This window comes from Phacochoerus africanus, chromosome 4, assembly GCF_016906955.1.
Source record: "Phacochoerus africanus isolate WHEZ1 chromosome 4, ROS_Pafr_v1, whole genome shotgun sequence".
NCBI classification, from domain to species: Eukaryota; Metazoa; Chordata; class Mammalia; order Artiodactyla; family Suidae; genus Phacochoerus; species Phacochoerus africanus.
This window is the reverse complement of record NC_062547.1, coordinates 42,806,904-42,833,190: the sequence shown is the minus strand read 5'-3', so window position 1 is coordinate 42,833,190 and position 26,287 is coordinate 42,806,904. Positions and strand designations below refer to the sequence as shown.

General features: G+C 49.1%; 1 protein-coding gene across 3 annotated transcripts in view; it reads right to left on the bottom strand.

Annotated features, from left to right (window-relative positions):
- Positions 1 to 948: 948 nt before the first annotated feature.
- The window catches only part of SERGEF (secretion regulating guanine nucleotide exchange factor), a 242,637-nt gene continuing 217,298 nt past the window's right edge, over positions 949 to 26,287 (bottom strand). For all 3 annotated transcript variants that reach the window (XM_047776177.1, XM_047776178.1, XM_047776181.1), the window contains one exon: positions 949 to 1,300. In XM_047776177.1, the coding sequence (XP_047632133.1) occupies positions 972 to 1,300 (329 nt within the window). In that variant the 3' untranslated portion in view covers positions 949 to 971. The remainder of the gene's footprint in view (positions 1,301 to 26,287) is intronic.

The window sequence follows — 26,287 nt, the reverse complement described above, 5'->3', positions numbered from 1 at the left end:
AAGTCTAGGAGGGGCCACAGACCTGGCTAGTCTCCCGGGGAAAGCCACTTTCAGAGGCCGTCTACGCAATGGCCTGCTGCCAGTCACAGCGGAGGGAGAGGGGCTGTGTCCGCAGAGCCATAGCTGCCACGCGGGGAAACAGGAGGCCTGGGGTCTGGCCTGGTCCCCGTTTCACCTGAGGGCCCCCTCCTGCAGAGGCTGGGGCCTGGGGGCGGATGTCAGAAATTAGGGTCTCATGCTGCTTTCCCCGCAGGCCTCCCTGGCTCCCCCCACGCTGTGCCTGTTCCTCACCTGAAACTACACAGCTTGGCAATTACAGTCACACAGACCAGGTCCAGACTCCTGCCTGGCTCTGAAGAAGACATTGGTCTTCAGAGCTTCATGGGTTCTAGATTCCCTTGTCTGTCGCCGGGGTCTCCTCCGTCCAGTCTTCCCAGAGGTCTTGGGTCTTCCTCCATTTGCTCATCAACACCTTCCCCCACCCCCACTCCAGAGCCCTCCCTCTCAGTCCTAGTCACCAAGACAAGAACGCCTTCCCAGCCAAGTACCCAGCCACCAGATCAGGGTACCTCGATCTCTTTGAACCAGCAGACTGCACGCTCTGGGCCTGGAGAAGGAAACCCCAGGAGAGGCAGTGGCTGCTCTCGCCATGGCCTTGGAACCCTCTGTCTTGCTGAACTGAAGGTTACTGGACCAAAACCACCACTAGTTTTCTGCCCTTCCAGGAAGGGACGGGCTGGAGCCTCCCCGTTCCTTCCTGTGTCCTTTGGTGGGGACCGAACCCTCATTCTCACTTGCTGGGCAGAGGGACGTCTACCTCCTTGAGCCCAGATGCCAGGCAGGCAGCAGCGCGCATTTGGGTGTCGGGTCGGCCCAACCACTGTGCCTCCTGAATCCTTCTCAGGCCAACCACGCGACCCGACAAAGCAATTTTCTGGGGCCACTTTGGGTAGGTAAAGCCATTTTTTTTATTAAAGAGTCTCTGTCACAAGCCCCCCATTTCTGAGTCTGTCAGATTGGCTTTGGGGAGAAGTTTCTGGGTTTCTCTCTTCATCCATGGCTTCTTGAGATCCGGCTTCCTTGGTGGCCTCTGGGGAAGGATCAGGGAGCCTGGGGCGCTGGCCCAGGGCAGGGAGGGGTGGCAGCTGGCAGAGGGCCAGGGAGTGGCCAGCCCCACAGCCCAGCCGGAGTCCCGATGACGACCGCAGAGCCTGCACGGGCTTTGGGGCCCAGACGTTGGCTTCGGTGCCATCTCCGCACATGCCGTGCTCGTTCCAGCCCCAAGAGTAACACGTCCCACCTGCGAGGGAGAGAGGAGACTGCTGTAGAGGTGGTTCCGAATAACTGGGCTGAAACACTCACCCTGGGGGCGCAGGTATCATCGGGAACTCCAGTGTACACAGGAAGAAACCAAAGCCCACCCCCTACCCCCTGGGGGCCCACTCGTCCTCCCTGCTTCCTCCTGCCCTCCCCAGTCTGCCCTTTATTTCACTCCCACCGACCCATAACCATTCCTGTCCCAGACCTGGCTCTCTCCTGGGCCCTTCCCTCACTGTCACCCACCATACACGGCATCTCTCTTACACACACACACACACACACACACACACACACACACACACACACACACGATCCTAAACTTGCCAGTTCTGCCTCCAAAACCCCCTCACATCCTTCCGCACCTCTCCATCTCCACTGCCATCAGCCTGATGCCAACCCCATTTTCTCTGGGCCACACCAACAGCCAACCAGCTAACTGGGCTGCCCACCATCCACTCTCATCTTCAAAGAGCATCGAAATCATCTCTGACGACTGCACACCTAACCAGGTGATTCCCCTGCTTTAATGGTTCACTGACTTCCCACGGCCCCTAAAGGCCTTTCCTGGCCTGGGAGGCCCTGAGTGATCTGGCTCCAGACTTTCCTGCTGTGCACGACTCCCCACTGCCCTCCCCCAACCCCAGCATTCAGAACCCCTGCCTCTTTGCAGTTCCTTTAATATGCCCTGTGGGGCTGGCCTTTCTCTCCAAGTCCTGGCTTAGTTGGGCTCCATACCCCCTCATCCTTCAGGTTCTGTTTTTATTTTTTTGTCTTTTTGCCATTTCTTGGGCCGCTCCCATGGCATATGGAGGTTCCCAGGCTAGGGCTCCAATCGGAGCTGTAGCCGCCAGCCTACGCCAGAGCCACAGCAACGCGGGATCCAAGCTGCGTCTGCGACCTACACTACAGCTCACGGCAACGCCGGATCCTTAACCCAATGAGCAAGGTCAGAGATCGAACCTGCAACTTCATGGTTCTTAGTCAGATTCATTAACTACTGCGCCACAACGGGAACTCCCTTCGGGTTCTGTTTAAATGATGCTCAGAGGCCAGATCCCCCAGTACCCCATCAACCTGGCTTCTTGTCATTGGCCTTGTCCTTCCCCTTGTGGGCGGTGGATAGATGGTCTGGGTGGTGGTGTGTTTACTGCCCCTCCTCACTAGACTGTCCACTCCCCAGTGAGGGAAGGAACGTGTGTGTCCCGTTCACTGCCCTGTCCCGAGCACAGTGCCTGGGACACAGCTCTGCTCAATAAGGGTTTGCTGACTAGTCAAAGATTGGGGAACTCAGAGTCCTACAGCCAGTCTCCAAGCCAGCATCTGAGCACAGCCCACGGTGCTCCCACCCCATCACTGCACCTGTTCCTAGGCTTCAGGCCCTTTCCTGGGGTCTAATTAAACTTCCTCACATTTTGTTCGGTAGTTGTTTAAAAAAAATTTTTTTTTCTGGATGCAAAAGTAATACACCTTGGGAGTTCTCTGGAGGCCTAGCGGTTAAGGATCTGGCATTGTCACTGCTGTGGCTTGGATCACTGTTGTGGCACAGGTTCAGTGCCTGACCCAGGCACTTACACAGGCTGCAGGTGTAGTCAAAAGAAAAAAGAGGAGTTCCCGCCGTGGCGCAGTGGTTAACGAATCCGACTAGGAACCACGAGGTTGCGGGTTCGGTCCCTGCCCTTGCTCAGTGGGTTAACGATCTGGCGTTGCCGCGAGCTGTGGTGTAGGTTGCAGACATGGCTCAGATCCAGCATTGCTGTGGCTCTGGCGTAGGCTGGTGGCTGCAGCTCCGATTGGACCCCTAGCCTGGGAACCTCCATATGCCGCGGGAGCGGCCCAAGAAATAGCAAAAAAAAAAAAAAAAAAAACAGAAAAAAAGTAATACATCTTCATGGCAAAAAAGAAAAAAAAAAGAAAGAAAGAAAAATATATAGATGGGTATAAAGAAAGCCAACTTCTAGAATCTGGCCCATTGCTATGAATATTTTATGCATCTCTTTCAAACCTTTAATTTGTGAAATCTGTAAATATTTGTGTTTATATTGTCTTGCTTTTAGGCCTTAATATTACAACTCAAGCATTTCTCCATAGTATTGTGGATTGTTCAAAAAGTAAATTAAAAATAATTTATTTGAAATTTTGAAATACCTCAATACGCAGGAAAGTATAAAAAACAATTTAACAGAAAGACACATGTTACCAACCAGATTTAGAACATTAGTTAATATTTTGCTGTATTTGCTTCAATCTTTAAAAACATCAATTTAAAAAAATCCATCATAGGAGTTCCCATTGTGGGCAGCAGAAACAAATCCGACTAGTGTCCATGAGGATGCAGGTTCGATCCCTGGCCTTGCTCAGTGGGTCGGGGATCCAGCATTGTAGTGAGCCATGGTATAGATCGCAGACATGGCTCAGATCTGGCATTGCTGTGGCTCTGGTGTAAGCTGGCAGCTTACAGCTCCGATTAGGCCCCCTAACCTGGGAACTTCCAAATGCTGTGAGGGTGGCCCTAAAAAACAAAAAACAAACAAAAAAATCAATCATAAAGATACCCATCTCCCATCCCTACCCTTACATTCCGTCCTTCCTGGAGGCAACTACTATTTGAAGTTGGGATACATTATTTGCATGCTTGTTTTATATTTTTCCACATATGTGTCCTTAAATACTATTAGTTTTAGTTTGTTTTAAAGATTTAAATAAGCAGTGTTATTCAAATATGTATCTTTTTTGGTGACTTGTTCTATTTTTTTGCCTTTTTTTCCCCTAGGGCCACACCCACAGCATATGGAGGTTTCCAGGCTAGGGGTTGAACTGGAGCTGGAGCTGCGGGCCTACACCACAGCCACAGCAACGAGGGATCTGAGCTGCGTCTGCGACCTACACAGCTCACTGCAATGCTGGATCCCCTAACCCACTGAGCAAGGTCAGGGATTGAATCTGCATGCTCATGGATCCTAGTCGGGTTCGTTAACCACTGAGCCACGATGGGAACTCCTAATGGACAATTCTTTAATGATGAGCATTGTTGCTATTTTATTACACAATACAATATACAATATTCCTTAATATTTTACAACAATACTATAGTATTATTGCTACTATAAACAGCACTGCAATGAACATCCTTGAACATGCCTCCTTGTACAAATTGGTGTTGTGCAGGCTGATTCCCAGAAGTGGGAGTGGGGTGCGATCACATGTTTAAATATACTAGTTGTGGCCAAACAGCTCTCCATAGCGGCTGCAGCCTCATCATTTACGTTCCATCAGCAATGGATAGGAATGTATGTCCCTCTAGCTTTGCCTTTAGACTCCTGCTATTCTAAATAAGGGCATGCAATTAATTTGCATTTTTACTAACGAGATGGAGCATCTCCTTAGGTTACTAGCCCTAAATTGCTTCTTCTATGAATTGTGTATTTCCATTCTCTGCCTATTTTGCTCTTTGGATGTCTGCCTTTTTCTTACTGATCTCTAAGGGTTCTTTGTGTAGTCCTTGTGTTTATGTAATTCTTTTGTTATAAGCGTTGCAAAGGTCTTCACCCAGAAGTCTGTGATGCCTCTTCACTTTGTTGATGGTGTCTTTTGCTACACACATTTATTTAAAATGACTGCCTAATTTGCCCCTTATGAAGATTAAACAATTTCCTTAACCTGTATTCTATTATCAGCTCTATAGGTTGTTTCTAATTTTTCAGCATCTTTGTGCCCGAATCTTTATCTACATCTCTAAATATCTTCTCCAATTAGATTCTTAGAATGGGAATTCCTGGTCAAATGGTACAGGCACTTTTGAGATTCCTGAGTATTGTTTTGAGTACTGCTAGAATACTTTTCAGAAAGGCCCCTTGAATATAACTACAGCAATCTGTGGGAGTCTCTGTTTCACTCCAGCCTTGCCAGGATCAGTTATTAAAATATGTAAAAATCTTTTCTAACTTGAAGACAAAAAATGGTGTCATTATTTTTATTTGTTCTTTTCTGACTACCACTGAAATTGGAAAATAATTGTTTTCTCAGATATTTCTATTTCTTCTTCTGTGTACTGCCAGTTTCATATCTTTTTATTGTTTAGTATAGAAGAGTTCAAGTGCTCAGACCCAAGAGCCAGATGGCCTGGGTTCAAATCCCAGTTCCTCCATTTATTAGCTGAGTGACCTTTGGGCAAGTTACTTAGCTTCTCTGCGCTTCAGTTCCCTCATCTGTTAAAGGGAGATAATAATAGTACCTTTACCATAAATTTTATACGTACTTACTCAGTTACAAGGATTACATGAGTATGTATAAAATATACAGTATAGGAGTTCCCGTTGTGGCGCAGTGGAAAGGAATCCAACTAGGAACCATGAGGTTGTGGGTTCAATCCCTGGCCTCGCTCAGTGGGTTAAGGATCTGGTGTTGCCGTGAGCTGTGGTGTAGGTTGCAGACACAGCTTGGATCCCGAGTTGCTGTGGCTGTGGCCCAGGCTGTAGCCGTAGCTCCGATTTCAACCTCTAGCCTGGGAACCTCCATATGCCATGAGTGTGGCCCTAAAAAGCAAAAAAAAGAAAAAAAAGAAAAAAAAAGAAACCCAAAAAACAAACAAAAAAACAACATAGTATAGTGGTCCATCCTTGCAGGGGACACTTTCCAAGACCCCCAGTGGGTGCCTGAAACCACCCACAGTACCAAACCCTGTGCATTCTATGTTTCTCCTACACTAATGGGCATGCAGCATGTATGCGTGGATGGGCTGGACAAAGGGCAGAGCAGGATAGATAGAACCAGATTTCATTATGCTATGGCAGTGGCACACAATTTAAAACCTATGAATTGTTTATTGCTGGAATTTTCCATTTAATATTGCTGAACTGTGGTTGACAGCGAGTAACTGAAACCACAGAAGGAGAAACTCGGATAAGGGGGCACTATGGTCCTATATAAATATTTGCTATTATTGTTGTTCTCAAGAGCTTTGGTATTTTTTAACTTTTTTTTTTTAAAGTACATTACATGCAGTTGTCTACTCTATCAACCTTACATTTTAAGACGGAGTTTTAAAAAATGACACCTCAGTTCACTTGAATGCTCTGAAAGGAAGAAAACCATCTTTTGAGAGTGTAAATTGAGCACACAGTGTAAATTAAGTAAGAAATTTAAGAAATAGGAAATCCTGGTTTGGTATTACATCCGCCTATATTCCGAGCACAGGACAGGTATGCTCTCTAGTATATGAAGAACTTTGTTGTTTTAAAGTGTTTTCTCTTTAAGAATATTGGCATTCCCGTCATGGCTCAGTGGTTAACAAATCTGACGAGCAACCATGAGGTTGTGGGTTCGATCCCTGGCCTCACTCAGTGGGTTAAGGATCCGGCATTGCTGTGAGCTGTGGCGTAGGTCACAGACGTGGCTTGGATCCCAAGTTGCTGTGGCTGTGGCGTAGGCCAGTGGCTACAGCTCCGATTAGATTCTTAGCCTGGGAACCTCCATATGCCACGGGTGCAGCCCCTAGAAAAAGACAAAAAAAAAAGAATATTAATTCTGGGGAGTCCCTGCTGTGGCTCAGCAGGTTAAGAACCTGACTAGTATCTATGAGGATGTGGGTTTAATCCCTGGCCTCACTCAGTGGGTTAAGGATCCCGCATTGCCATGAGCTCAGGTATAGGTTGAAGACTCAGCTCAGATTTGGGGTTGCTGTGGCTGTGGCATAGGCCAGAAGCCTGGGAACTTCCATATGTCATAGGTGTGGCCCTAAAAAGCAAAAAAGAAAAAAGAAAAATAAATTCTGTACCATATCTGGCATGAATGTTTTTTCTCAGTTTGATTTAAAATTTTGTTTTGGGAGTTCCCGTCATGGCACAGCAGAAACAAATCCGACTAGGAATCATGAGGTTGTAGGTTCGATCCCTGGCCTTACTCAGTGGGTTAAGGATCTGGTGTTACTGTGAGCTGTGGTGTACGTTGCAGACATGACTCGGATCTGGCGTGGCTGTGGCTGTGGTAAAGGCTGGCAGCTACAGCTCTGATTCGACCCCTAGCCTGGGAACCTCCATATGCTGTGGGTGTGGCCCTAAAAAGACAACATTTTGACGTTAAACATGTTTTATGGTTCTAGGTAGTAAAATTTCTTGATTCCTCCCCCCCCCCCAACCCCCCCGCCCCGGCTACAGTGAGCAGCAGCTTGATGTGGGATCTCAGTTCTCAGACCAGGGATTGAACCCAGGCTGCAGTGGCGAAAGAGCTGAGTCCTAACCACTAGACCACCAGGGAACTCCCATCTTGATCTTTTATCTTACCATTTTTTCCATTGCTTGTGAGAATTGAAAGCCTATTCCTATCCAGAGCAGGACATATTCTTTGTGATGTTTTTTCCAATGACCTGAGTTTTTTAATCTTTACATTTCACTCACTATCCACTGACAATCTGTTCTGCAGACCACTCTTTCACAGAGGGAGGCTGGCTGGCCCGGGATTACCCTTCCCTTTTCCTCTTCCCTGGCAGGAAGGCACTCGTTAGCCAAAAGCTTGGGTTTGAGGAAACATAGCTGTCTGCCTGTTTGGCCCCTGAGCGAGGAAATGCACACAGAGAGGATGAACCCCAGGCCGAAGCTCCTACAGTTAAGCAGGAGTTTCAGCCAAGCTGATCGGAGGCACGAGGTGGAGAGTGGAACGGGCTTGGTGCCTGCGGGCCCAACTCGGCACCTGGCGTGGGCTTTGCGCCCGGCCCTGGTGAGCGGCACCAGCTGACGGTCAGCAGGAATGGGGGTGGGAGGAAGGCAGCGCGGACCCACCAGCAGGACGCAGCACAATGGGCAGCTGGCAGGTCCCTCTCCTCCTGCCAAAGGAAACACGCTCCGAGGAAGCCACGCTCGGGCCGGGGGAGCCCACTGGGTCGAGAAGTCTGGCAAAGGCTCAGAAATAGCTTCCGCTGATACTTCCAAAGAAGCTGACTCGAGGTTAGGGGCTTTCTATTCTTCATCTCATTTAATCCCAACAACCCTGTGAGGCCATCATCTGGAGGACACAACTGAGGCTCTAGAACCCAGGCAATGCGGCTCCAGAATCCGCACTAAACTCTGCATATTCTACACCAGAGTTTGCCAAATTTATTCCAAAGGCAGAGAGTAAATATTTTAGGTTTAGTCTCATTCAGTCTCTGTTGCATATTCTTACTCTTTTCCTTTCTTTTTCTTTTTTTTTTTTTTTTTTGTCTTTTTAGGGCAGCACCCACAGCACATGGAGGTTCCCAGGCTAGGGGCTGACTAGGAGCTATAGCCACCGGCCTACACCACAGCCAAAGCAACATGGGATCTGAGCCACATCTGCAACCTACACCACAGCTCACAGCAACACTGGATCCTTAACCCACTGAGCAAGGCCAGGGATCGAACCTGCATCCTCATGGATAACTAGTCAGATTCATTTCCGCTGAGCCATGAATGGAACTCCATTGAGCCACGAAGGGAACTCCTTATTCTTTATTTAAGCCTTTCAAAACCATTCTTAGCTTGCAAGGCCATACAAAACAATCCACGAGTAAGATCTAGCCTATGGGCTGTACTTTGCCAGCCCCGGTGTATAGATATAACACGGCCTATGCACTGTGGACTGTGCTATGCTCTCCTGGGCCCCACATCACCACACAGCTGTGTGACAATAGTACTTCTGTCCCCACCTACCTCACAGGGTTGCTAGGAGGAAGCCTGCATGAGCTGATACCCGTGTAATGCCCTGGTACAGTGCCTGACACACAGTCACAGCTCACACCCACGTATGAAGTGGGCCACAGCAGGGAGGAGGAACAGGCAGGGAAAGCCATGCTGGTGGCAAACCTTCCCAGCAGATGAGGGGGCCTAGGGTGGAAAGAAAAGTCAGGGGTTCCCGAACACTTTAAACAAACCTCCTACAGAAAAAAAAAAACCCAGGCTGCTGAAGTGGAAGAGCGAAAGCTGGGCTATCCCCGTAGCAGACGGACTCCCACAGGACATTTCTAAGTTCTGAGCTCCTGCAGCGTTTTAGGGTATGTTTCACACACACCTACCCTCCACCCTTACCTAGGGCCGCCTATTCAGGAGCACAGGGAAGATGGGAGAGCCTTCTGGTCTCCGCAAGATGCTTCTACGCGGAGAGGTGAGAGGAAGGAGGATGGCCCCATGAGAAGCCTCTTCCTAAGCTTACTGGAGTACAGGACACCCATTTTTCAAAACAGATAAGTTCAGGATGATTCCTGGCCCTACAGAGGATTCTCTGCAGCATGCCTGGCACTCGCCAGGTTCTTGAGGACACTGAAATCCCACCTGATTGACGCAGATCCGCTGGCCCCGAGACACTTGGCCGAACCTTGGGCGGAGACCTCAGGGTTAAAAGGGATTCCCTAACCTCTTTGGAGCCTGGGCCCCTGCTCCTGGGGTTCGGCAGGGTTGATCCAGGCTGTGACAAGTGACGAGGCTCATGGCCCACCACACCTGCGTCAGCCTAAGAGCCCTGCAGGCAGCGGAACCTCGGGGCTGGCAGGGTCCCTGGCACAGGCTGGACACAGTCCCCAAATCTGTTCAGGTCTTGTGGCATCTGCCCGAGCTTCCTGGCAACCCAGGTCCTCCCAGGGCCTTCTGGTGCTGGGACTGCAGCCCAGGGCTAGGAAGCAGGCAGCCTTTTTGTTGGAGGGTCCTGCCTGGGAGGGGAGAACACCTGAGCATGTGTGGCAGAGCCTCTTGGTTGTTCCAGACCACAGAATGAAGACTACATTTCCCAACCCCTCCTGCAGCTGGACTTGGCCAATGAGATGCAATGGACTGTTCTCTTTTTTTTTAATTAATTAATTTTTTAATTGTTATTTCCCCAATACAATTTTTTTCTACTGCACAGCATAGTGACCCAGTTACACATACATGTATACATTCTTTTTTCTCACATTATCGTGCTCCATCATAAGTGAATAGACATAGTTCCCAGTGCTACACAGCAGGATCTCATTGCCAATCCATTCCAAAGGCAATCATTTGCATCCATTAACCCTAAGCTCCCAATCCAGCCCACTCCCCCCCCTCCCCCTTGGCAACCACAGGTATATTCTCCAAGTCCATGATTTTCTTTTCTGTGGAAAGGTTCATTTGTGCTGTATATTAGATTCCAAATATAAGTTATATCATATGGTATTTGTCTTTCTCTTTCTGACTGACTTCACTCAGTATGAGAGTCCCTAGTTCCATCCATGTTGCTGCAAATGGCATTATGCATTCTTTTTTACGGTTGAATAGTATTCTATTGTGTATGTATACCACATCTTCCTAATCCAATCATCATCGATGGACATTTGGGTTGTTTCCATGTCTTGGCTATTGAAAATTGTGCTGCAAAGAACATGCGGGTGCATGTATCTTTTTTAAGGAAAGTTCTGTCCAGATATATGCCCAAGAGTCGGATTGCTGGGTCATATGGTAGTTCTATGTATAGATTTCCAAGGTACCTCCCTACTGTTCTCCATAGTGGTTGTACCAACTTACATTCTCACCAACAGTGCAGGAGGGTTAAGCTGGACTGTCCTGCAGTAGTTTATGGGCCCCTTCCTTCGAAGACCAGCGGCATGTGCCCTTTGCCCCTTCTTCTTTGCTCCTTCCTCCATCCTGTCTCTGGAAGTGTGGATGTGATGGCCTGAGCTCTAGCTGCCACCTCTGACCATGAGAAAGAGGGCTATGATCTGGTCTACGCTACCTTAATCCCCACAGTGATCTTCCACGGTGTTACTGCCTCCATTTTACACACAAGGCGACTAAGCTCAGAGAGGGAAAATATCTTGTCCAGGGTCACGTCGAGAATCCAGGACCCCTGAGTCTCAGGCTCCTTCACCGGTTCCAAAATGCTAATAAGGTCACAGAATACTTGTGTATGCCTGGCCCTGTGATGAGCGCTTTATATGTATTAATTTACTGAGTCCCCATGACAAGCCTGTGAGGTATGACCTCACACCCCAGAGAGGAGATATGAACCGTGCAGGGTCACACAGCTGGTGAAGAGCACAGCTGGATTCAAACTCAGGCTCCAGAACCTCTTCTGTTAATATACCGTCCTCTCTAGAAAACCCCTGCTCTCCAGATAATTAAGAAAAGGTACAGCAGAGTCATGGCCCACCTGGTAGGGACAAGCTCAGTGATGGAAGGCAGGAGGTATAGCTGGTGAGAGGAGGAGCAGAAACCTCCCCGGGCCCTTGTGAGCACGGGGGCTGGGGCAGAGGCAGCTGTGGAAGGCTCTGCCCGCCTCCACGGTCCACAGCTGCTGGGCGTGGGGAGAGGAGGGAGGGAGGATGCGAAAAGTCAGGCAGCCAATGGTTCGCCTAAGTCTTCTGCCTATCAAAGGCCTCACAAGGACCCAGGGCATCAGGCAGGGCTGTTCTTTTGCAACACGAGGAGGGGCAAGGGTTGAGAGCCTCAGAGAGAGGAAGGCTCTGGATTTCGGAAGGTGATAGATGTCAGTGTGGACGGAGCTGGCTTTGGAGCCGGGCAAGTTTGGGAGAAACTTCTGAGAAACTTCCAGCCGCCCAAGCTCATAGGTATCCCACCCTTTGGGCAGTGATTAGTGGTCCCTCGGTGCTGCTGTGAGGAAGGAATTCAGGTCTCCTCAAGTGTTTTGGGTCTAGGTGGCAGCCTCCGCATAGAAAGATGTTCAGGTCCTGACCCTCTCTGAGGCTGCTGGTCTGGGTGGGAGAAATCAGGTTGAAACCCAGTGTAGACAAGTCCTCCCAAGGACAAGTCCCTGTGTTCCCACCACCTAGGACGGGCCTCTGAGCCGGCTCTTGAGGCCCCCACAGGTCTGTCCTTTTTGGCCACATCACCTGTCCTGCCTCTGTTCCAGCTTGCTTCTGTTCCCTGAGTTCACCCCGGCTTTTCATACAGTCGTGATTTTGCTCAGATGAGCCTAGTTATTTCATCACGTGGATGTCTCTTCTGGCTTGGCCCTGTACCAGACACAAGACCCAGAAGAGGAGGACTCGGTTTCTGCCCTGGGGCTCCCAGTCCACTTGGGAAGACAGCCAGGGGGAGAGACGGTTATGAGGACCAACTGATGGCATGTGTACGCAAGGAGGCCAGCACAACAGTGTTTACTGTAGCACAGTCTTCAATCGCAAAAGATTGGGGGAAATCTCAAAATATCCATCAACAGAGGAGTGTTTGAGAAAACTGTGGATTGACCCTTCTACTGAATAATACCCATTTATTAAAAATAATGAGGTAGCACCCTGTGGACTGACATGGGAAGATATCTCAAACATTTTTAAGAAAGCAGGTTGTAGGAGTTCCTGTCATGGCTCAGTGGTAACGAACCCAACTGGCATCCATGAGGATGCAGGTTCAATCCCTGGCCTCGCTCAGTGGGTTAAGGATCTGGCGCTGCTGTGAGCTATGGTGTAGGTCACAGACATGGCTCAGATCCCGAGTTGCTGTGGCGGTGGTGTAGGCCAGAAGCTGCAGCTCTGATTCAACCCCTAGACTGGGAACTTCCATATACCACGTGTGTGGCACTGAAAAGACAAAAAAAAAAGAAAAAAAAAGAAAAAGAAAAAAGAAAAGAAAAGAAAAAGAAAAAGATGTTGCAGAACAATACAGAGAGAATACGATTCAATTTATGTAGCCCCTATGTATTTCTGTATGTACAGATCCTAAAGAATGCATCCCAAACTGAGAACAAACATCATCAGAGGAAGAGAAAGAGAAGTGGGAGAAGCGCAATTGCAATTTTCTTTGTTGTGTGTTCATACGCTTAAAAGGCAATAATATAGGATGATGATTTTTTAAAAAACCAGTATTTCTAAGGGACAGAGGTAGCAAAGAGGAGAGGATGATATGCTCTGTTGGAGGTAAGTATCACTGAAAGTTCCAGGGGTTAATTCTTAGCTGGGTTTTGAAGGATGAGTAAGAGTTCACTACTCTTAGAGGGTAGCCACTGACATTTGCCAACTCTGAGATGCCTTTATTGATCCTGATGGCATCCTGTTTGCTGTAAAAGTGAACTGTGGCCAGTATAAGGCTGAGTCCTGCTGGGCTGCTGGAAGGCTGTTACTTTCACTTCCTCTGAGCTCTGAAGGTACCCAGAGCTCTCCAAACACACACAACACACTTCCCCTGGATTTAGAGGTGTTTCTCTTTGTAACTATCTCACAGGTCTGTGAGCTGGGGTTGGGAGCAGAGTGCTATGAGCAGGACATGCATCCATCAGCCCCAGCACATGGTACAGGCACTCAAGGTAGAGCTCCTGAGTGGAGGCGAATATATTTGGGCTGCTCCCCCTGCCCACAGTCTTTCTGAGCCCCCTGCTCTGTCTGGAGAGCAGAGTGGAGGAGTGTGTGCGTGCACGCTCTCTCTCACACACACACACACACACACACACACACACATGCACAATGCTGAGATCTGGTGCTATAAACTCCAGTCCTGTGCCTGGCTGCTGGTCTTTATTCCCTGATCGGTGGCAAGAGCAGCCTCCTGGCCACTGGCCTCAAGAACAGAGAGCTGTGAGTCTCTGTCCCTGGTCACACTGGCCACAGAGGGGCAGCTTCTACAACAGATTGGCCCAGAGAATGGCTGTGGGGACAATGGCACCATTGGGGCAGTGTGAGAGAAGAGGCACTCTTCAGTAATTGCTAGTTAGTCCATCCATCCATCTCTGGGGCCAATGATGCCCTTGAGATAGGATCTGAGGCAACAGGAAGAAGCCACTCCAGAATCAGAAAGTGGAGCATTAGCCCTCAGTGTTACTCTGGAGATGGTTTGAGATTGCGGCCCAAATCGCCTCAGGGCAGGCTAAGTAGATGCTGGCTGGCCTGGCTCCCCTTCTAGAGAGGGATCCACAGCAGCACTGAGAATGAGGTGAGAGGAAGAGATGGGGGATGAGAGCTGAAGGCAAAAGGCCAGAGAGGACGCTGTGGCTGTCCGCCAGGAAAGAAAAGGGAAGGGATTTAATGTTTAAAACACAGCTGGAGTCTGGGAGTTCCTGTTGTGGCTCAGCGGTAACGAACCTGACTAGTATTCACGAGGACTTGGGTTCGATTCCTAGCCTCACTCAGTGGGTTAATGGATCTGGCGTTGCCACAAGCTGTGGTGTAAGTTGCAGACGCAGCTCAGAACCTGCGTTGCTGTGGCTGTGGCACAGGCTGGTGGCTACAGCTCCGATTTGACACCTACCCTGGGAATGTCCATATGCCACGGGGGAGGCCCAAGTGGGATCGACGGGGAGTCTGGGGTTAATAGATGCAAACTATTGCATTTGGAGTGGATAAGCATGGAGACTCTGCTGTAGAGCACAGGGAACTATATCTAGTCACTTGTGATGGAAAATGATGGAGGCTACGGCAAGAAAAAGAATATATATACATGTATGACTGGGTCACTTTGCTGTACAGTAGAAACAGATAGAACACTGTAAGTCAACCGCAATGGAAAAAATAAAAATCATAAATCAAACAAACGAAAAAACAAACCATAGCCGGATTCTGGCCAGCTGTCACCAGCCCATCACTTTATTCCTGCAAGGGTTTCCTAACTGCTCTCTGCTGCCTCTGTTTCCCCCATGATCTATTCTCTACGTGGAGCCTGAGTGATCCTATTAAAACCTGGCACTAAGTCGACATGACACTTGCTCTGCTCCAAATCCTCCAATGGCTTCTCCTCTGATTCAGATAAACAACAGCTGGTATCCAGCTTCCTCCTTGACCTCATGTCCTGTGAAGTTCCACCTTACTGATGTCACCAGAGCCACACTGACTTCCTTACCATCCCTCAAACAGTACTGGCCTCAGGGCCTTTGCATCTGCTGCTCCTGCTGTCTGGAATGCTCTTGCCCCTGATGTCCACAGGCTCACTCCCTCATGTTGTCAGGTATTTGTTCAAAGGTCACCTTACTCGAGAGGCCTTTCCTGACAATTCTAGAGGAAATAGCAATCTATGCCCCTCTTCATCTCTGTCTTCTCACCTGCTTTATTTTTCTTCATATACTTTTACTGGTCATTTATTATCTCTCTCCTGAGCAGAATGCAAGCTCTTTGAGAGCAGGACTCTTTGCTGCTATTTCCCCGCACCTGAAACAGTCCATGAGCGCTAATACCTACTGTTTGAATGAACAAACACACACATGAATGAAGGCTAGCAGGGGTATGGAGCTGTCCTGTTCTCTCCTGGAAGCCAAAAGGGAGCCCACGATATGGGAAGGAGATCCACATGCAGGAAAAGCACTGTAAGGACCAGCAGGCTGGTCCTGAGCCCCCAGCTGGTCCTGAGCCCCCAGCTGGAGAGAGTATTTCTGTAGGGGGTAGAGTTTGGGGTGGGACAATGCAAAAGTCCTTCTGAGCCTGGAGAACTTGTGTGATGGTGTGGGTGGGTATAGGCGTGTATGAGAGAACAAGAGGGAGAGAGAGGGAGAGAAGGTGGAGGCCGAGGAGCAGAGGAGGGGGATACACACCCAGGTCCTCAGCGTAGCTCCCTTGGACCTGACAGAGGCATGGCCTTGGTTCAGGTGATACATAAAAATGGGCTGAACTAACGGGTTTGCCCTCAGAGGTCTCATTCTGAGGCTGCAAGGCCAGGACTGCCCTAGGACCTCCTGTAGAACCCCCCAGGTTAAAAGGTTGTTCAGTTTTCCCATTACAGAAGAGGACACTGGGGTCCTGAGTGGGGCCAAGGTCCCCACCTACATGCCTTCCCACTGCTATCTCTCCCTTTGCATCACTGCAGGCACCGCGTTTGATGGTTAAAACAGCCCAGTGAGGCAGGACTTGGAAGGGAGAGAAAGCTGAATCTGATAGTGGTTCAGAAACAGCAGAGCTGGGAGAGGCAGCCCTCCCCATTCCCACCCCCAGGAGGAGGAGGAGGCGCTGTGGCTGCTGTGCTGCCCGGCCTCGGTCACCTGCGGAGAGAGCGTGCTGCGGCACGTTGGCTCCACTGGGGGACTATTCTTAGATCGAGGGAGCTAGGGATGATGGATTTAGAACTTACGAGGTGGAAACGTGTTGGCCTGTTTTATAAACAACTAAACTCCTCCCCACAGACTGTCTTTCTGAATTCTGCGTTCTCTGTCAGAAGTGCTGGCTTCCTGGGCTCCTTGGCTGCACTGGGAGAAGGAACAGAAGAGGCAACTTAACCTCTCAAGGGCCCGCCATGACCACGTATCACGCTAAGGGCCCTGCCTGACCCACCTCATTTAACTGTGCAGCCCTGGGAAGCGGGTATTTTGATCACACTCTACAGATGAAGAAACCGGCTACGAGAGGTCTAAAGATGAGCACGCCTTGCACGCCCTGGGATGTGGTGTGAAGGCGAGGCTGTGAATGAGTAGATGTAGAGTCTGGTGCTGCCAGCAGGAGTCTGGGTCTGGCAATGGAGCAGTGAGGGCATAGCATGGCACCTGGGGGCATTTAATCCTGTGAAGTGTTTGCACACAGCTCTCTTATCCACTAAGACTTCTTTACTCCAAGGGATATATCATCATCCCTCTACATGACCTGGTGGCCCATCCCCGTGGCCAGTCAGGGCCCCTTCCTCTTGGTAGATGCCAAGCTGTCATCCTCCCTCTATAAGTATGGTCTCCAGAGCAGGCCCAGGGCTCTATCTAGATGGGCACTGGATCCCAAAGGCTCCCTGTATCACTTTAGCCTGAGGTCACATTGGCCCAGCAGGAGTCCAAGCCCACTGACTCTTGCTGAACCCAGAGCCCACAAACACCCTAAATCACTTCTGTACTCTGCCTCCCCTGGCCCAGCCTGGGTGCTATTGTTAGGACTTGATTGGAAATTTCAAGTTGTCTCCATCAAATACCTCTGGGGAGCACCCGCAGAGGGGCAGGGACACATTGTAGGCCTGGGGCCCAAAGCATGTGCTCCTGAAACCCCATCACAGCAGAGCCTCTGGACACTGTTCTCCCCACAGTGTCTAGAACCACTGGTGTGCAGGAGGAGGCTGGGAGCTAGAGCACGGTAGGGGTGGGCATACGAAGGTCTGTTCTGGAATCCAGCAGCAGGTCCAGGAGAAACCAACAAGCATTTAGGAGGTCAGGGCACTAGAGTTTGCCGAGAAGCTACTGGATGATGCAAAAAAAAATCTGAGAAGGATTTCTTCCTACACTTTCCAGTCACTGCACAAGACCTACTGAGTGTCGGCTCTGGATTGGGTGCTGCGCCCAATTCAGTCCATTCCACTGGGTACACAGTGACCAGGCTCCCCCACAGTACAAGCGCTTGGTTACTCATCCCACCGCCACAGCGCAGGGAGATGAGTGCCCTGGAAAAGGTTCACCCAGAAAGGCAGCAGCCAATTCTTCAGAGGGACCAAACTCCCTTGGGAATAGAGTCTGTCTCTTATTGATTTTTTTTTTCCAGTAAACTTTTATTGAACTTCATGCCATTAAAAAATTTATAGTCCAGGAGTTCCCGTCGTGGCTCAATGGAAATGAATCTGACTAGTATCCATGAGGACGCAGGTTCAATCCCCAGCCTCGCTCACTGGGTTAAGGATCCGGCACTGTCATGAGGTGTGGCGTAGGTCGCAGATGTGGCTCAGATCTGGCATTGCTGTGGCTGTGGCATAGGCCAGTGGCTACAGCTCCGATTGGACCCCTAGCCTGGGACCCTCCATATGCCACAGGTGCAGCCCTAAAAAAAAAAAAAAAAAAAAAAAAAAGACAAAAAAAACTTATAGTACAAAATAGGAGACAACTAAGGAATTAATACTTTTAATTTGCATTAATGCATATTTTTTCCTTCTTAAAAATATGACCAGTTTTAGGTTCATAGAAAAACTGAGCGCAAAGTACAGAAAGTTCCTGCGGCCCCCTCATAGCTTCTCCACAATCAACATCCCCTACCCGACCGGTGCATTTGCTACAACTGATGAACCTGCTTGGCTATGTCCTTATGGCCCAAAGCCCACAGTGTACATTCGAGGTCATGCTTGGTAGTGTACATTCTATGGGTTTGAACAAATGCATAAAGACATAGCTACCATTATAGTTCCATTGCCCTAAAATTCTTCTGTGCTCCACCTGTTTATCTATGGGCTTAGCTACCAGAGGAGAATGAACAAATGTGTGGATAAATAGCTACAGGGTGCCCTTGAGGGTCAAGTACAGCTCCAGGGGGAGGGGTAGAGCAGAGGACAAGACTCAAGGCCCCCGTCCTCAGGGGGCTTTCATTCCAGTGGGGACCAGCAAGCAAGAGGCATGCACATCAGTGTGTGGCCAGTGATAAGAGGTAATGAAGAAAACAAAACAGAGTGATACCATTAGAAGGACAGGTGGTAGGAAGTGCTCTCCAGTACGGTCGCCTCTGAGCTGTGACCTGAAAGATGAGAAGGTGCCAGCCATACAAACACCTGGAGAAAGAGCTTTCCAGGCAGAGAAAACCAACAGAAAGGCTTGAAGTGGGGAGGAGTCTTGCCGGTTCCAGGAATAGGCAGGAGGCCAGTGGGAGACTGAGTGCGGGGGAGGCAGGGCCTCGGGAAGGCTGGTGAGGGGTCGGGATGTACTGTGAGTAGGCCGAGAAGCCCCTGGAGGGTTTTAAGCCGGGAGTGTGCAGGCCTGATTTACCAAAAGGCCCCTGGGTGAAGGGCAAAGCGGAGGGAGAGGGTTCTGGAGGCTCCTGCACTGCAGAGGACTGGGCAGGGGAGGGTGGATGGTGGCTTGGAGCGGGCTGGCAGCAGTGGGGACAGAGAAACAGAAGGATTTACAATCTATTGTGGAAGCAGGGTGTGTAGGACCCACCGGTGGAATTTCATAGGGCAGGGGTGAAACAAGGGATCGAGGAGAGTAGTGCTGTTTATGAGGGTGAGGACGTTTGTGGGGAGGGATCTGTTTGGGGAGAAAATCCCAAATTCTGATATGGACGTTTTAAGATGGAGGTGCTCATTGGAAATTGATGAAGGGCCTGTGTGAGAAGTGGGAAACAGTGGGAATAACGAATGGCAGGAGCCACCAGGTAAGCGGTGGGCAACTCGAGGGGTGAGGGTGCGCTTATGATTTGATGGGGCCAACATGGTGCTCCTCACACCCTGAGTTCCAGCGTCCTGAATGAAGCGCATGCCTGGGACGCATGTGTACGACATGGGATAATATATAATTTTCCTTTGTGAATGTCCCTACTTCATAAAAAAACATGTAATGTGAAATAAAATTGCCATTTTGGATAATTATAACCCACCAGCCTGAGTTCTCCCACTGGTCCCATGGAAGCAGCATTCTTCAGCCTGTGGAGTGGCCAGGCTGCTGGGCTGGAATATGTGGGCCTAGGGCTCCCCACCCTGGGGGCGGGCTCAGCAGGAGAAGTGGCATTCCTGGAGGATGCAGAGTTGGCACAGGGAATGCTGCAGCCCTGCTGCCAGACTCTCTTTGGGATGCTTTCTAACTTCTGAGGAGCATGAGGCTGCCCAGAAATGAGGGCCTGGGGGTAGGTAGCTCTGAGATGCCCTTTAGCTCTGGCCCTGAGAAGACACACAACTGCAGCCAGGGAGGCTTGGTGAGTCCTGCCGGGATCCCTGCCTGCGTGACTGTTCCTGTCCCCAGTAGGCACTACTCAGCCTCCTGTGGGCTCATCCCAGGTGACAGATTCCCCTTCTAGACAAGGGGGCTGGAGTCTCGAAGGCTGAAGCCAGGCACTTGTCCCCAGAGTATAAATCCCCTAGGGGCACCCTAGCTCAGAAGGAAATTCAAAGTCTGGCTCTTGGCCTATAAATTTCCACACCATCTGGTACCCAGCTCCCTCTGTGATGCCACTGTTGCCACTCTCATCCTCACCAGCCACACCGGCCTCCTTGCTATTCCTCCAAATGGCCACGCTTCTGGCCTTTCTTTCACAATGGCTGTTCCCTCTGCCTGGAATGCTCCTCCTTAGATGCCCACGAGGTTCTTTCTCTCCCTCCCTTCCTTTGGGCCTTAGTTCAAATGTCACCTTCTCAGAGGGCCTTCCCTGACCCCTCAACCCCGTCTTTCATCCCCTCATACTGTTTGATTTTCCCTCCCAGCATGCCATTGCCCATCATATACTTATTCGTCTGTCTCCCCATGAGAATGGACCACTCCAAGAGGGCAGAAATTTCATTTTGTTCAACTGCTGCATCGCTACCACTTGGAACAGACACAAGTACATTAAAGGTGCTCAGTGCACATCTGTTCTAGGAATGGATGGGTGTCACCTGCCCCAGGAGGAGCTCCTTCCCCTGAGGGGAGGTCAAGTCAGAGAGCTGGGCAGGTCGTCCACAGGGGCCACGGATCTGTAGTATGTGTGTGTGAAGGGGGCGGACAGGCACCCCATGTCAAAGGAACCTGGAGTTTGAAGGGCAGCGGAACCCTAGTTGTCAGGGAAGGAGATATTGCAGCTAAAGACTGGACAGATTCTACCTCCAGCTCTAGGACCCACCCTGTCCTGGCAGGGTCCATCTCAGCTCTCTGAATGAGCATCCACCCAGCTGCCTGGAGACCGACCCTCCCCTTCCTGAGACCAGGAAGAGCCAGCTGGGCAGGGTACATGCCAAGTCCTCACTCAGTGACCAGAGAATCTGAAAGCAGTTGTTTCTCAGGAGCTGTGGAGCCTGGCAGGCTTGGATTTGATCTTGCTTCTGTCACCTCCTGTGTATGTCTGAGCTTTGGTTTCTTCATCTATAAATAAAGACAATCATCTTTCCTTCACTTTTTTTTTTTAAATGAATAGGTACTGTGCCCAGCATAGAGTGCATCACATGATACAGGCCCAGGTGGCACTTGCTCCCATCCCCATCTTCCCATCCACTCCTGGTACAGCCCCATGCCTCTTACCCAGAAGCCATTCCTAGCCCTCCTTCGTCTGCCCTACCTGCTGCGGGCTGTTAGTAAATTTGGGAAAGTCCCCAGTAGGGGGGCATGTGACAAAAGCACACTGACCAGCCCTCTTCTGTCCTCCCGTCCCCCAGACCCCTTGCGTGGAACAAGTAGATAAGATTTCACACAAGTTCTAGCTAAGGGTTCAGATGAGTGTTTGTCTGAGATGTCCTGACAGGCACAAACCATGAAGCATTGCTATGGAAACCATTCTGGTATTCTCTGCTGTGTCATTTGTTTTCTGGCTCAGCTGTAGTTGTGGTGTGGGGGGAAGGGCAGCAGATGAGGTAGCGAGGATTAAACTCCTAGTGGGGCCTCTGCTCCCATGGGGCTGTAAGACTGAGGGGAACTCCCTGCGTCTCCCCAGGCCTTACCTGCTTCAACTCCAAGAAGTAGACCACTGTTCTCTAACCTTGGCCTGACGACTGTCTGCACCTGTTAACAATCAGAGTCCTGGCACACACCTCAGAGCAGCTGTCAGAATCTCCCACAGAGGCTGCCATATACACCAGGGTTTGCGAACCACTGGTGGAAGAGTGATATTAGCTAAATTGTTTGCGATCCCCCAGTGGGTAAAGCAGATAACACAGAAGCTACTCTGATTGGAGCAGGGGCGAGGGGCTCAGAGTCCCATCAACTCAGCCCCCCAGTACCCCCAACTGTTCCCATGGAATCCTAGGGCTTCCCAGAGCACAGTGTGAAAACCACTGGACCAGAGGATTTCTATTGACTTCCCTAGAAGGGGAGTCAAACATTAATTCATTCATTCACCAATATTTACTAGGTATCTTCTGTTTTCTTTATGCCAAGTATTACTTTGAAGTCAGTAGCTCCACTACTTACGAGATATGTAATCTTGAGCAAATTAATCTCTCTGTGGCTCAAATTTCTCATTTTGCATTGGGAAAATAATACTTGTTTTCCCTACCTTACAGGATTCCTTTTTTTTCCCCCCTCCCTCCAGGATTCTTAAAATGATCAAATAATCAAATGAGAACACCTACGAGGAAGTGGTTTGTTACCGAGAAGAGATTCTACAGATGTCAACAACTCATATTAGTAGTATATCTAACTATCGCAAGTCTGTAGAACTAAATTAGGTCCTTAGAGGCCTTACAGATTGTTACTCTCTGCCTCTCTGTAGCTAAACTTGTAGAAAATGTTACAGGGTATAAGGGACCACTGGTCTAAAAGCCTCCCTTTTAAGAATAGCAGCCTGCCTATAGGGTTATTTCGAGTTTATGAATATCACTCAGTTTGTTATCTTCTAAAGAGAACATTTCTGTGTTACCCAAATTTTCTTCAATAATTATATTACTTTTATAATAAATAATTTAAAAAACTAACACTGTTAAGGGAATATTTCTATACTGTTAGTGGGAAAGTAAATTGGTGCAACCTATGGAGGACAGTACAGAGGTTCCTTAAAAAACTAGAGGACTATCACATGATCTAGCAATCCTACTCCTGGGCATATATCTGGAGAAAACCATAATTCAAAAATTTACATGTACCCCAATGTTCATTGTAGCACTATTTACAATAGCTAAGACATGGAAGCAACCTAAGCATCTATCAACAGAGGAATGGATAAAGAAGATGTGGTACATTTACACAATGGAATATTATTCAGCCATAAAAAAGAATGAAACAATGCCATTTGCAGCAACATGGATGGATCTGGAGATTACCATACAGAGTAAAGTAAGTCAGACAGAGAAAGACAAATATCATATCACTTATATGTGGAATCCAATAAAAATGATACAAAAGAACTTATTTAAAAAACAGAAACAAACTCACAGATTTCAAAACCAACCTTATGCTTACACAAGTGAAACTGTTGAAGGGAGGGAAGAATTGGGAGGGTGGAAATAATATATATACCCTACTATATAACATAGATGATTAGGAGTTCCCGTCGTGGCGCAGTGGTTAACGAATCCGACTAGGAACCATGAGGTTGCGGGTTCGGTCCCTGCCCTTGCTCAGTGGGTTAATGACCCGGCATTGCCGTGAGCTGTGGTGTAGGTTGCAGATGCGGCTCGGATCCCGAGTTGCTGTGGCTCTGACGTAGGCCAGTGGCTACAGCTCCGATTCGACCCCGAGCCTGGGAACCTCCATATGCCGTGGGAGCGGCCCAAGAAATAGCAAAAAAAAAAAAAAAAAAAAAAAAAATAGATGATTAATAAGAACCTGCTATAAAGCACAAGAAAATCTACACAATAGTCTGTAACAACATATAGGGGGAAAAAAGAATGGATATATTTATATGTATGACGGATTCACTTTGCTATACACTGAAACTAATACAACATTGTAAATCAACTATACTCCAATAAAATAAAATTTAAAAAAACTAACACTGTTAAAAATACTGTCTGATATACACAGTTCTTTAAAAAAAAAAAAAACCTTCTTCTTAAAAATCTGATGCTTTAAAATGAAATCACAAGTGGCACTCGGAGCAAGGGCAAGTGCTAGGCTGGGCACGGCTGCAACAAGGCCCTTTAGGAAGAGCACGGGGCGGCTCTGCCACCAACTCAGCACATGGTCTTGGGTGAGTCACCATCTCTCAAGGGCCTCTGTTTCCGCACCTGTGAACTGAAGGCACCAGCTTTACTGATCTCCAAGGGCCCTTCCAGCTCTGATGGTGAATGTTTCAGGACAATGGAGTGTACTTTCCAACATGCCCAGGTTGTCATTCCACAGCACATCTGGACCTGCTGGGGCGGCAGCCTTGCTCAGCTTGAAGTAGCTTGTGATGGCTTCACTGGCTGGAAGCAATGTCTCTCTCTCTCCCCAGCCACTAAATTGGGATCTCAGACTTTCCAAAGCACTCTCAGTACCACTACAGACCCAAGGCAGGAAGATCAGAAAGGGAGCATGTCAAGAAGAGAGATGACCTGCTTAAGAGCTGTACTCCTGTAGGTGATGGGGCCATGGCTGAAATCAGGGCATCTGAATCCAAGCCCAGTGCTCCTTACCTTACTGGGATCACATCCATGGAAGAACCACAGACCCAGAGAGACTCCACCCAGTGGGAAAACCACCAGCATTGGGACCAGAAGACAGGACCATGCCCCTCCTCCAGCACTTCCTACCCAGTGCTTTTGGACCAGCCACTCCCTGCTACTGAGTCTCAGGGTCCCCACTGAAACCTGGGATTTTACACCTGATGAACTCCGTGCTACAGTGAGCCTCTTGGGAGAGGGAATGGGAACTTCTTATATATGATATATATATATATACCATATATATTGTGCCCAAAGATTAAGAGGAAATGACTCCATCTGATGTTGAAGAAACCCACAGCCCTGGGGAGTGTCAGTCCTGGGCCACAGAGCCAGTAGGTTTGGAACTTGAATGGGCAAGCCACTTTACTGTGGATGCAGAGTGACACAGGACAGACTTTTAGCCTGGCTTGGTTCCAGTCTGAGGGAGATCAAACAGCACCGAAGCTGAGAACATTCAGCAGGAGCACAGGACCCACCAATGTTTATTCCAAGCACTCATGCGTTCATCCAGCTAACAAACATCCTTCTCATATCAGCTCCAGAGAGAGTGCTATTTGGGTGCCTCATGTGCGCACAGAAGGAGCCGGAGAAATAAGCAAAGATGAATAAGATAGTCCTCATTTTTAAGAAATTCCCAGTCTCTGAATAACCAACATTTCCTGAGTTCTTACCACATATCAGGAATTCTGCTGTACTATTTCCATGATCTCATTTCACACCCATAATATCCCAACAGGGCAGGAAGGTTTAGCATTCCTATTTTGCCCCTAAAGAAGGTGAGGCTCAGGCTCATTGGAAAACTATGGAGTGGAGCCAGGGTTCAAACCAAGGTCAATCTTTCTCTGGATCCTAAGTTCTAACCCTTATGTTCCATGGCCTCTGTAAGGCTGGGGACCTTTGGCAAGCACTTTCCTCTCTGGGTCTTGGTCTCCCCTCCCCAGTGTAGAGGTTCAATGATTCTAGTGGGCACATGAGATACTGCAAACAACTATGGATCAAGACAGAAAGCAAGACAGGTCCACCTGATGGGAGGTGTGAGATGTGGAGATCAGGTTCCATACCTCAGGAGAGGGAGGCATAGGATATAACTGGGGTGGAATGAGGTCAAAGGTCAGGCTTTTGCTTAAGAGGGCTCAAACCAGTAGGTTTCAGAGAGGCAACCCTTGCCCACCTCCACTCATGTCCGTTCTCCTGCCAAGCTGAAATGCCTATGCATCTCCACACTCCAGCACCATCCCATCAAGGCCTTTGCCACACTCCTCCCACTACGTTCCCCCATCTCCCCTTACTTTTCTCCTCTAGGAGTTCTCATCCTGAAGCTCTCCCTAAGAGACTATAATGGACATTCAAATTTCATTTCATCAAGCATTTTCCTTTAAGATCCTGGTCTTTGATGAACGGCTGTCTTCACAACTTGCTCTCTCTCCAATGGAGAAAGCAGTGGCCCTTCTCCATCTGAATCTTGCACAACAGCAGATGCCAGTAAGGTTGCCTGGAAATGCCATGTTGCCATGGTAACAGCAGACCAAGGTTCGGGATGCGTTATCCCCAGTGAGCTGTCCTGGCAGTGCCATGCCAGGTTGCCGGTGGAATCTTCCTTGGGGAACAACAACAAAATCCCATTAATGGACCAAAAACTGTTCCTACAAACACACTTAAGGGCCACACATCCAGCCCCCTGGAGGCCAGGTCCTGGCTCTCTGCACTGTGCCTCACTCAAGGGGTAATACAGTTTTTAACTGGCTCAGCCAACAAAGCAGGCCCTCCCCCACTCCAGCCCCCAAATTACCACTTCTCTTGTTTGATGCCACCAACCAGGGATCTGCCGGCGTGGACCCTGGCAATTAGCACAGCATCCACATTTGTTGGGGAATTAAGAGCCACTGATTAGCCTAATTCCACGCCATTCACAGGCAGCGAGTATCAGCCTGAGATTGGCTTTTCCAAATGGTGGCCCAGAGGGAGGCGTGATCATGGCTTGAGTTTGAAATGAAGGCCAGGGCCTGGTGGGCTAGACTGAACCACAAGAAGGGGGCAGCACTCACCTCTGGGCCTGAGGACAGGTCAGCCACTGCCTCCCCTAGGCCCGCCTACCCAGGGGCGTCTCATTGCTGATGGCTCAGGAAATACAATCCTCAAAA